This window comes from Monodon monoceros, unplaced genomic scaffold (genome assembly GCF_005190385.1).
Source record: "Monodon monoceros isolate NGI ecotype Baffin Bay Population unplaced genomic scaffold, NGI_Narwhal_1 Super_Scaffold_12, whole genome shotgun sequence".
Classification (NCBI taxonomy): domain Eukaryota; kingdom Metazoa; phylum Chordata; class Mammalia; order Artiodactyla; family Monodontidae; genus Monodon; species Monodon monoceros.
This window is the reverse complement of record NW_021703768.1, coordinates 109,167,371-109,178,309: the sequence shown is the minus strand read 5'-3', so window position 1 is coordinate 109,178,309 and position 10,939 is coordinate 109,167,371. Positions and strand designations below refer to the sequence as shown.

The 10,939-nt window shown below is 36.6% G+C and overlaps 1 protein-coding gene across 5 annotated transcripts in view; it reads left to right on the top strand.

The window, feature by feature from the left end:
* Positions 1-10,939, top strand: part of RAPGEF6 (Rap guanine nucleotide exchange factor 6) — a 221,043-nt gene that overhangs the window by 166,601 nt on the left and 43,503 nt on the right. For all 5 annotated transcript variants that reach the window (XM_029219185.1, XM_029219186.1, XM_029219187.1 and 2 more), the window contains one exon: positions 5,099-5,256. In XM_029219185.1, coding sequence (XP_029075018.1) covers positions 5,099-5,256 — 158 coding nt within the window. The remainder of the gene's footprint in view (positions 1-5,098; positions 5,257-10,939) is intronic.

Genomic DNA, 10,939 nt, shown 5'->3' with positions numbered 1-10,939 from the left:
CACCCCACCCCACCCCACCCCACCCCACCCCACCCCACCCCACCCCCCCAGAAGTTCAGTAGAAAAACAGGCAGAGAACGTGAATCAGATGTTCTGAATCAATAATAATCAAGGGTAAGGCATTCCCTGGCCGTTCAGTGGTTAGGACTCAGCGCTTTCACTGCCATGGGCCCGGATTCAATCCCTGGATGGGGAACTAAGATCCTGCAAGCTGTGCAGCAAGGCCAAAAATTAAAATAATAATAATAAGGATACACAGTTTTAAATGGAATATTGTTTGTTTCACCACAGGTTGTTAGAATAGTCAGTTTCTGAATTGATAACACAAGAGAGATAATAAGCTCAGATTGCTGTGGGAACATAAAATGATACAACCTTTCTATAAAGCATTTGGGCCTTTTTTTTTAGTAAGAGCTTTAAAAATGTTCATAGTTTTGATTCAGTAATTCAGTTTCTGATAATAATTAGATGAAGATTTATACACAGATGTTCGTAGTAATATTATTCATAATAAAACAAAATTGGAAAACCCCAAATGTCTAATTGCAAAAGACTGGTTAAATAAATTGTGCTGTTTACCACGAAATGACTAGAAGGAAGAAGGTTGATTGTGGTTTTCTCTAAGTAGCTTTATAGGTAAATTTTCCATTTCTTGCTTGCTTGCTTGTTTTTTAAAATTTTTTGGTTTGAATATTTTTTAATTGAGAAAAAAATTTTTTTTTTTTGCGGTACATGGGCCTCTCACTGTTGTGGCCTCTCCCATTGCGGAGCACAGGCTCCGGACGCACAGGCTCAGCGGCCATGGCTCACGGGCCCAGCCGTTCCGCGTGTGGGATCTTCCCGGACCAGGGCACGAACCCGTGTCCCCTGCATCGGCAGGCGGACTCTCAACCACTGTGCCACCAGGGAAGCCCGAGAAAAATTTTTTATGAGTTTAATTCCACAATTTCTCGATGGCTCCTATGTGTCAGGACTCTTTGGAAGGGGCACTTGGCTCTGTCTTTTGCAGCACCCACTTTAAGAGTAGTGCATGAGTTTTCATAGAAATACTGTAAGAGAGAATGTCCACATCTGTGAGAGGAGAAAAGAAAATGAATGTAAGGAAGGAACAAATAGTTGAGATAAGAATAGGTAATTCCCCAAATCCCTAACCATGACATAATTTTAAAATGAAAGAATACTCCAGAAAATTAGAACTGGAAAAAAAAAAAAACTAACTGATTTTGAATAACATCTGTAAATTAAGACATAGCAATATGGAATTTCTTGACCTGGAAATATTTCACAATTCAGGAAATCTGAATCATAGCTTTTGTTTTCTTTCATCATGGATTGTCTAAGTACATAATTCATTGTTACAGTCCCAGAAGTAGGCTGCCTTGTTTGCTTATTAGGAATTATTTTTTTCTTTCCATTTCTTGTCAGCATTCTTTCCTTGTTTGCTTTTAATATTGGGATTATTTTTTATTTGCATATTGATGATATTTATGCAGCTTTTTTAGTTTCATGTAATGAAACTAAAATATACTTTTATTCTAAGTAGATTCAGTGTCAGGAATTATTGAGGAATTTTTCAAAACTGTCTTGTTTCTGTTAGTGCATCACCTTGTTAGGAGACTGTTTTGGTAAGAAATGACATAATTATTTGCAGATAGACTTTATAAATTCAGCTTCCAAGCAAGCATGGATATTTTGTCAATTAGATTATTTCATTAATGTCATAGCAGGGGTTGTACATAACATTAGTGTAGTTTTCATTTATATATGTTCTCACCTTAATTACCATGAATTTGTAACCAGCTTTATATTATTTTAACTGTGCAATGTCATAGCTATTGCTTATTAAAAAGCAGAGGTAGGGCTTCCCTGGTGGCGCAGTGGTTGAGAGTCCGCCTGCCGATGCAGGGGACATGGGTTCGTGCCCCGGTCCGGGAAGATCCCACGTGCCGCGGAGCGGCTGGGCCTGTGAGCCATGGCCTCTGAGCCTGCGCGTCTGGAGCCTGTGCTCCACAACGGGTGAGGCCACAACAGTGAGAGGCCCACGTACTGCAAAAAAAAACAAAAAAAGCAGAGGTAATGCTAAATAACATCAGTAAGAGAGGTAAAGACTTTAGTATTTCATGCACTTCTGAGTCTCTATAGTAAATTCCAGATTATTGCAAGTGACAGCCAGTTCTCTTTAATAAAATTGTAACTTTTTAACATTGTTAAGGTTGTTTCGACTTTGTTTATTAGTAGGACCACATAATCTTTTTAACAGTTTGCTTCCTTGGATTTATTTACCTGACGCTCTGTGTCCAAAAACTAACTGGCAGGTTTGTTTTCAAAAATCAAAGAAAGACTTGCATTTTTAAAAATCTTTATTTTTTATGTAATATGAATTGTTGCCAGAATACTTACAAAGCTATAAATAAAATATGTCTGAAAGCCCCCCTCCTTTTTTTCTCTTACCTAAACTTAAAGCATTTAGCGCTGATCTTTAGGAATACACACCTAATTATAAGGAACCGGGACTTCCCTGGCAGTCCAGTGGTTAAGACTTCACCTTCCAATGCAGGGAGTGTGGGTTCGATCCCTGGTCGAGGAATTAAGATCCCCCATGCCTCTCGGCCAAAACACCAAAACATAAAACAGAAGCAATATTGTAACAAATTCAATAAAGACTTTAAAAATGGTCCACATCAAAAAAATCTTTTAAAAAAATTACAAGGAACGAACTTAGCATGAATAAAAATTTCTTGCCAAATAAAATATTCCCTTTGCTTTATCTGTAAGATTAGACTGCATTCTCTCCCCCAGGAAAACGTTTCCTCTTTCTGTAGTGCCTTTACCTGTTGTACCCACCCTGCCCGCATCTGTTTCTCAGTGTGAATTGTGTAAAATCCTTCCTAGGTGTGTATTATTCTATTTTTTTTAATATATATAAATTTATTTTATTTTTGGCTGCGTTGGGTCTTCGTTGCTGCACATGGGCTTTCTCTAGTTGCGGCGAGCAGGGCTACTCTTCGTTGCGGTGTACAGACTTCTCATTGAGGTGGCTTCTCTTGTTGTGGAGCACAGGCTGTAGGCCCGCAGGCTTCAGTAGTTGTGGCTCACGGGCTCTAGAGTGCATGCTCAGTAGTTGTGGCGCACGGGCTTAGTTGCTCCACAGAATGTGGGATCTTCCCGGACCAGGGCTGGAGCCGTGTCCCCTGCATTGGCAGGCGGATTCTTAACCACTGTGCCACCAGCGAAGTCCCTGTATTATTCTATTTTAATTTCAGTAAAAGTACTACTATCTTCTTAAAAGTAGGAATCCTGTATTCCTCTGTGCCACAATGCTCACCTACATTACCTAATTTAATCTTTGCCATAGTCCTGGGGGATCGATAGTATTATTCACAATTTTGGAGGTAACCAAGGTTCAGAAACAGAAAGGAATTTCCCTGAGGTCACACAGCTAATAACCCAGGTCTGTCTGACATAGCTTGCTCTTGACACACTTATCTTTGCTTTCTTCCGTGTCTTCATGCTTCTCCCTGACTTCTCTCTCTCTGTCTTGTCCTGGCTCTCATCCTTGTCTGGCTCCTAACAGTCCTTTAGCTGTTTATTTAACAGTCCTCTAAACTCCATCTTAACATAGTTTCCTAATCTGCCTGCATCCTATTTTTAACTCCTAACATATTCAGGAAGTATCCCATATCACTCAGACCTTATTAATCCATCCCAAGATAATAGGTAAGTATTCTGTGATAACTGTTTGTATATGTAGCAAATACTGGGTAGAATGCTACACTGAAAAAAATATAGATGGGAATTAATATTAACCTAAAGCATTGGTTTTAACCAGTTAAAACCAATGCTTAGAACTAAGTGGTATTTTGGTTGTTGATGCTGATGGAAGTCTTCATTGCTGTCCTATGTTTGTATAGGATTGTTTTGCTTATCCTATGTTTTATAGAACTTTTGAGGATATCTAAACCTTAAGTGACAGGGTTACATTTATTTGTTATTTTTTCTCTTAAATGGTTTTAGAATTGCCTATTTAACACCTCTAAAATATTTTAAAGAAAATATTATATTTGCTTAAATATGTCCATTTAATTGATATTTGTTTTTGAAACCTTTACAGGCAGTTAACTTTCGATGACTTGCTTTCTGCTTTGGTTTTGATGTTCTCATCTAGGAAACAGCCAAACAACTAGATTTGAGAGATCACACAAGAAATAATATACCCTTAGAATAAACTAGACACTGTAAAATTCTTTTTCTTCTATTTTCATTTTTGGTCCTCTTTTTCCTTCTCCTTTCTATTTGTCACATATTGCTCTTGTTGTTTGTTGCAATTTTCTATGTCGTCTTCCTGTTTTCTTTTCTCTGTACTTGCTGGTTTGAGCAGTTCCCAGGTTACTCATATGTTTAAAGACCTGTCTTATTTTGTCAGTTGAACCTGGCCCCATTGTTTTCTACAACCTGCCATATTTTTGGCTTGGGTTCACACCCAACTCCATCCTTTGCCTAGAAGGTTACCAAGCTTTTCAGTCAAGAGGATGAACCTTGCTGCAGCCCTGTGCATTGTTGGGTGTATATATATTAGTGTCTAATGAAACTGGCAGACCTCAAGGACTCCCCACTCAGGTTCATTTTCTCTACCAAAACCAGCAGAAACTAAATATGAAATACAAACATTACAATGTACATTCCACTCTTGAACAATGCAGGGGTTAATTCATGTAAAATTTATAGTTGGCCCTACATGTCTGTGGTTCCTCACATCTGCGGATTCAGCCAACCACGGACCATGTAGTACTGTAGTATTTACTCCTACTGAGAAACATCCGTGCATGAGTGGACCTGCTTAGTTCAATCTGCGTTGTTCAAGGGTCAACTGTAGTAGAATTACCTAGATGTGTAAGTTAAATTTTATTTGAGTGTAATTGTTAAAAAATACTTTATTGCCATTTTCATTATTACACTTTTCCTATTTTTTAAATTGCTGTACTATTTTAAAATCATTACTTTGAATTGGTCCTATTATGCCTTAGTGTACAGAGAACAGAAATGTTTACTGTTAAGACCCCTCAAATACTTTAAAGTGATATATTACATTCTTTTGAAGTGATGTAGGCCTGAGCCAATCACAGGACGACAGCATTGTGGGAACGAGACACTGTAGGCACAGTTTGGCCATAATGCCTATCCCTGGAACACTCTCATCCAGCAGCCCCGATCTCCTGCAACCTACCACCAGCATGTTGGATTTTTCTAATCCCTCAGGTAATTTTTGTTTATTTTATTCAGCCATGTTGGTACCAGATACATAAATAGGTGGTTGAGCCTTGTGCAACAAATACTGGATTTGCTTGCAGTCCTCTTTTCTCACCTCTATATTTTGACTTAATGCAAAAAAGCTAAAGAGAACATTATGTCTTTTTGTCTAAACTGAAGTGATGGTACTTCCATTATGAAAGAGAAGTACATTATCTGTTGGTAACCCTAATCAGAGCAATGGAATGAAAGCAGAGATACTTCTTCTCGGTCAAGAGACTTGTTACCCAGAATGTGGAAAGGAATAAGACAGATTATTTTAGTCTAAGTTGTCTCACTTACCTTCCTCTATGATGTACAGAAGTGTGTTAGTAGTTTTCCAGAAACACTGATTTTTCTCTCCACCACCTGAAGCTAAAGTTGTTTTTGTTATATACAGCATTGTTAATTAAAGTACTATATCATCGTTTTCACTGGTATTCAGACTTTCATTGTGGGACATCGTTTATTTTTCTGCATCTGTTCATGCTCAGAGGCAGAAATTGTCATCTAACTATGTAACTTCAAAGGAACACTTTGAAGAATTATTTATATATCCACCATTTGAATGGATTTGAGATGGCTTTAAGTAAAAGACACATACAGTTAAAAACTGAAATATATACTTGGGTCCAAGGAGAGGAGGGAAAAAAACACCTCTACAAAAATGTGTCAATTTGCTTAATCTTTTGTTAGGTTTTCTGTTACATGCAGCTAAGCCCATTTCTACTTGATAAAATTGTCAAAAGTTTATAAGCCAAATTTCTTGCTGTGGTAAGTGAGAGCTTTCATAAACTCACCACTATTTATATCTCCAGTCTCAGGTTTCAACGTTTTAACCAATCCATTCTCCAAATTTTATAACAATGTAAAAGGTGCTCTTATAAAATTAAAAAAAAAAACCTCTACAAAGATGGGCATAGTTGTGATTCAGCTTCAGTTTTGACGCTAAATCTCTATCAGCTAGTGGGAAAAGGGAAGAACTCAATTATATAAATCTCAGCATTAGATAGGAGGAAGTATAAATGTAGTAGTAAAGTTTATGTTTTAATACAGCAACATAAATTTAAAATGTAAGGCATAACATAAAAACACAGTAGAAAGTTGTTCTGCACATTGTTTCTTCCTTTTTATTTCACTTGCTTCTTCCCCTCTTTAGAGAGATTCCTAAACCCAATAGTCTGTCTTTGATACACCCTACCCTCTATGTGACTACCAGTGTTATTTCTAGAGTGAAGGTTTCGATGAGTCGTTACTTGGCTTAGAAATTTCTAGTGATTTCTATTAGTTCCGGGTTCAGTCATGAGATAGAAACCACTCCATGTGTTTAGTATCAGAAATTGTTACCAAGTATAAAGTAAAGTGTTCTATGTAAAAAGGTAAAAAAGCAAGCACTAAGGCATCACAGGAAACTGCAAACTGGATTCAGCTTCTGGCACTTGAAAAAATGCCACTACCAGGGTGAAGGAGTGTTGCTTGAGTGATACTAGAGCCACATACCCAGAAGTAAGAACATAAAGCAGCAAGTCTCTTCTTCCTCTAACCTTGCAGTCTACCTCTGGTGCCCTTTTTTGGCAGAACCTAAGAGGGAGACAATTGGCAAAGAAGAAATGTGGTTTGCAGAGTCCCAGCCCCATTGTGGCAGGGCAGCATGGGTTTGGAGCCTAAAGACAATAACTTAATAACTGTTGGTATCCAATTTTTAAAGCATAATTAACCCCTTTTCTAGCCTCCTGTTCTGCCATTCTCCCCACTGTTACCTCTTCTGTCTTTCCTGAGTATGGCATGTACCTTCAGAACTCTCTTTGCCCATGTTGTCTGCCACCTTTGGTGTTTTCTCCCTGCATATCCCATGAAATGTTTCTTATTCCTCAATGCTGAACTCAGTTGTTACCTCATCTGGGAATCCCAGGTCCTTCTGATGCAGAATCAGTATCTCTTTTTCCAGAAATCTCTAGCACATTTTCATTGTCTCTCTTACATTGCTTGTCATGTGGTAGCATGGGAATTTATTTCTGTGTCTGTGTTTGTGTGTGTGTTCCACAGCAGTACTTCTTACACTATGTTCACAAATAAAATATTTGAGCACTACAAAAGCACAAACTAAATATGCATCTGTACTTTCGTAAGACAAGTATTTAGGGATATATGATTTATAGATTGATTGACTTATGATTATTGATTTATGGCTGTGTTTTTGCCACTGGCATATCTAGAAGTGTGGCTGGGTTGCAGGGTGGGTAAGGGATGGGTAGAAGGGAAAGGAGAGAGAGAAGAAGTTGGGGATTTAGCTGGGGGTGCGAAAGGAAGAGAGAGGTTGGAATTACTAAAATTCAGAAACTGTAAGCCCCATGGCACTGAAATTCTTATCTCTGAAGAGGATGTACTACTCAACTTGATTTCAGATTGATTGCATAATTCTCTCAATGAAAACATGTTGAAAGGGCTGAAGATGCCCTTTTAAAATCTATTCAGAGAAGGTCAGTCTGCAAAGCTCAGTATGTAGCCTTTGTCCATATCAGCAATAGGAATGAACACATACAAGATAGGAATTTAACTTAAAATTATATTTGTAAACCCCCAAATGAGCAACTTTACAAAAGGCTTTCTGCCATGCTATTTGTATTTATGTTGAATAAAATATTTATTACCAATTAATTTCAAGTTCAGCTCCATCAGTCATATATGGCAGCACTGAATTTTAGATTAGCTGTGTACATCACGTATGTATATTGTAGTACATGTGTGACATCAGCCAAGTTTGACTAGCTTTTATCAGTCTACATCTCAGTTATATTTTTGCTGCATGTTTTAAATTGTTATTAGAAACTAAGGACAAAGCTACAGAACTGTTTAATAGTTTGCTTTTGATTGCTGACTTTTTTATGGTTTTGCTTTGTTTTTGCTGCCTACAGCTGTTGGTTTTTACTGTAAGTATCTTGAAGACTATGGTATTTTATTGCTTATGTTTGTATGCAGTATTTTACTATATTTTTAAAAGTCAAATAATACAGAATTGAATGAAATAGGAAGCAGAACTTTTCTATACACTTACAAGGTTGCCAGTGTAAACTGGCGTATATTCTTTCAGTCATTTTCTTTGAATATATATGTTTTTATACTCATAGAATTAGAGTATACATGCTATTCTGTAACTTGTGAAAAGTGTTTTCAGAATTTTTGGACTTAATGTGAGATGAGGCCTAAAAGAAGAATTCAGAGTATAGCTAAAAGAATTTTAAAACTGAATTTTTTTTCTGAGTCTTCATATGGAACTTTTTGCTTATTCTTTTTTATTTAATAGCACAAACTTTTTATTTGACTTCGTTAATATTTAGTAAACTTCAAATTCTTTTTGCATTGCAAGTATTTTAACTAATTTTTAATTGTAAAGGAACATATATTAAAGTTTTTATTTGCAGAGAGAGGATAAAATATAAAAGTCTCCGCTTTCCAGAATTAACAATTGTTCATTTACTCCTACATCCTTCCAGAAATTTCAGAGCACATAAAATGTGTGTATCGTTTCCTTCACCCCAAATGATATAATTTTTTTCCACTTAGCCCATTTCACTTAGCAATATACCGTAAATACCTTTCTGTATCAGAATGTATTCTACCACGATTTTTTGAACATCTGATAGCGTTGTTTAACCAGTCCCCTTTTAGTGGATGTTTGCAGTGTTGCCTAAACCTCTGTGTTTACATATCTTTACATGTTGTAGGTTTGCATTATTGATATATTTTTAATTTTGTCAAGATTTTTGTGGAAATTTGCTTTCTTTCTTGTTATATAAGTATCTATGAAATAGTATCTGTTTTGCCTCTTGGCCTGCAGAACATAAAATATTTGCTATTTGACCCTTTGTAGAACAAGTTTGCCAATCCTTAATCCATACCATTATACCACTACCCTGTGTTTGCTTTTTGAACTTTTCACTATACCGATTGTCTTATTTACTTGATTATTGTCTTTCCTTGAACCACCACTTACTCTCTTGAATATAAGCAAATCTCTGCAAGCAGAGACTTTGTCAATCTCATTTATTACTTCATCTTCATCACCTAGAACACTAATGATGTATAACTGGCACTCCATAAATATTTGTACAGTTATTAACAATTTAAAGCAGAATGAAGAGGCAGTCTTCTGCTTTTGTTAAATGATCATCTTAAATACCTAAAAAGTTCTATTTTTAGTGTAATCTCAAGGTCAAAACATGTATCCTTCACTTACTCATTTTTTAATTTTATTTATGAGAGATAGTTAACACTCTAGAAATTTTGCCCTTGGATTGGAAGTCCAGGTATCTGAATTTCAGTTCTTGAATTCATTTACCTATTATGTAAGAATTTTATTATGGAATATGCATCATAAGACTGATAAATGCTGTACTGCTTCAAGATTCTTTTTAAATGTCTGTTTTGCTTACAGGATTATATTTTTATGTGCATTCTAGCTTTGTGCCTAAAATTTGAAATGTTTAGATCATTTTTTCTTCTTGATTCAACTTTATTCTAACTTCATATTTACCATTCATCTAAACAGTTAACATTTGAGTGTCTGCCATGTGCCAAGTATTATGTTTGGCATGTATGATGTTCTCCTGCTAACACACGTTTGTAAAGAAAATATATGTGTTATACAGGTAGCAATTCTAAAATGGAAAAAGAGGTTTACATTGACACTGATATCTGCGCGGAGAAATTTTTTCCTCCAGTGTCTCTGAAAATGTGTTGAAAATGTGCTCTGAAATGTTTTTCTCATTTGGCATTTATTATCTTGGTGAATTAACCAGGTTTGGGTTATGGAGTACCGTTTGGATAATTCTGTTTGCAGATCTGTTCTAGAGCTACCCATTTATGATGCCTGAATCCCACTTACATGACCGTATGTCAGTTTGTCCTTTGCATGTGAAACAAGTGGTTTTAACAGAGTATGAATTTAACAGAGTGTAACAGAGTACAGTGTTTAGCAGGATACACAAGATACAGACATCTGTTCCTTCCCAGATGTTATAGTATGTTAGCAGCAAGAGAAATGTATGCAAATTCCCCACCTGTCTTTGTGAATAAATTTCTCTGAAGAAATTAATAAAAGGGATCAGAACATCTCCGTATTCCTTCCAGGTCAGCCAGCTCTGCTGGCTGAGGCTCAGCCCCCAAAGACCTAGTAAACAAATCCAACTCAAGAGTCCTGGACAACTGAGACCTATTTTTGTGAAGAGGGTAGGAACAATACAGATAATAATAGTAGTTGTTTGACACCTTTTGTAGAGATAAAAGGGATAATGAAATTGTTCTGTCCAGTATCTTTCTTTTGGAAAACTGAAATTTCCAACTTCTTGCATTTTCTAGCCCAGAGTAGAGAAGCATCTCGTTCGCATGGATTAAGGTCCTACATTATGCCTTGTAGACTTAGAAACCTGATAATGTCAGCAACATGCTGAGGATTGACTCATTTGCAAAGAAATAGGAACAAGAGATGTTTGGTGACTCAGATCTTTGCATACCTTAAGAAAAGGCAGTTTGGTGCGTGCATCTTACGAAGGGGACCTGAATAGATGAAGTATTCTGCTTCCAATTTGACAGTAGACCCAGAACATTCAAAATATCTGTTGGCTAAGAATCCTTCTTCCTGGAATTGTATTTG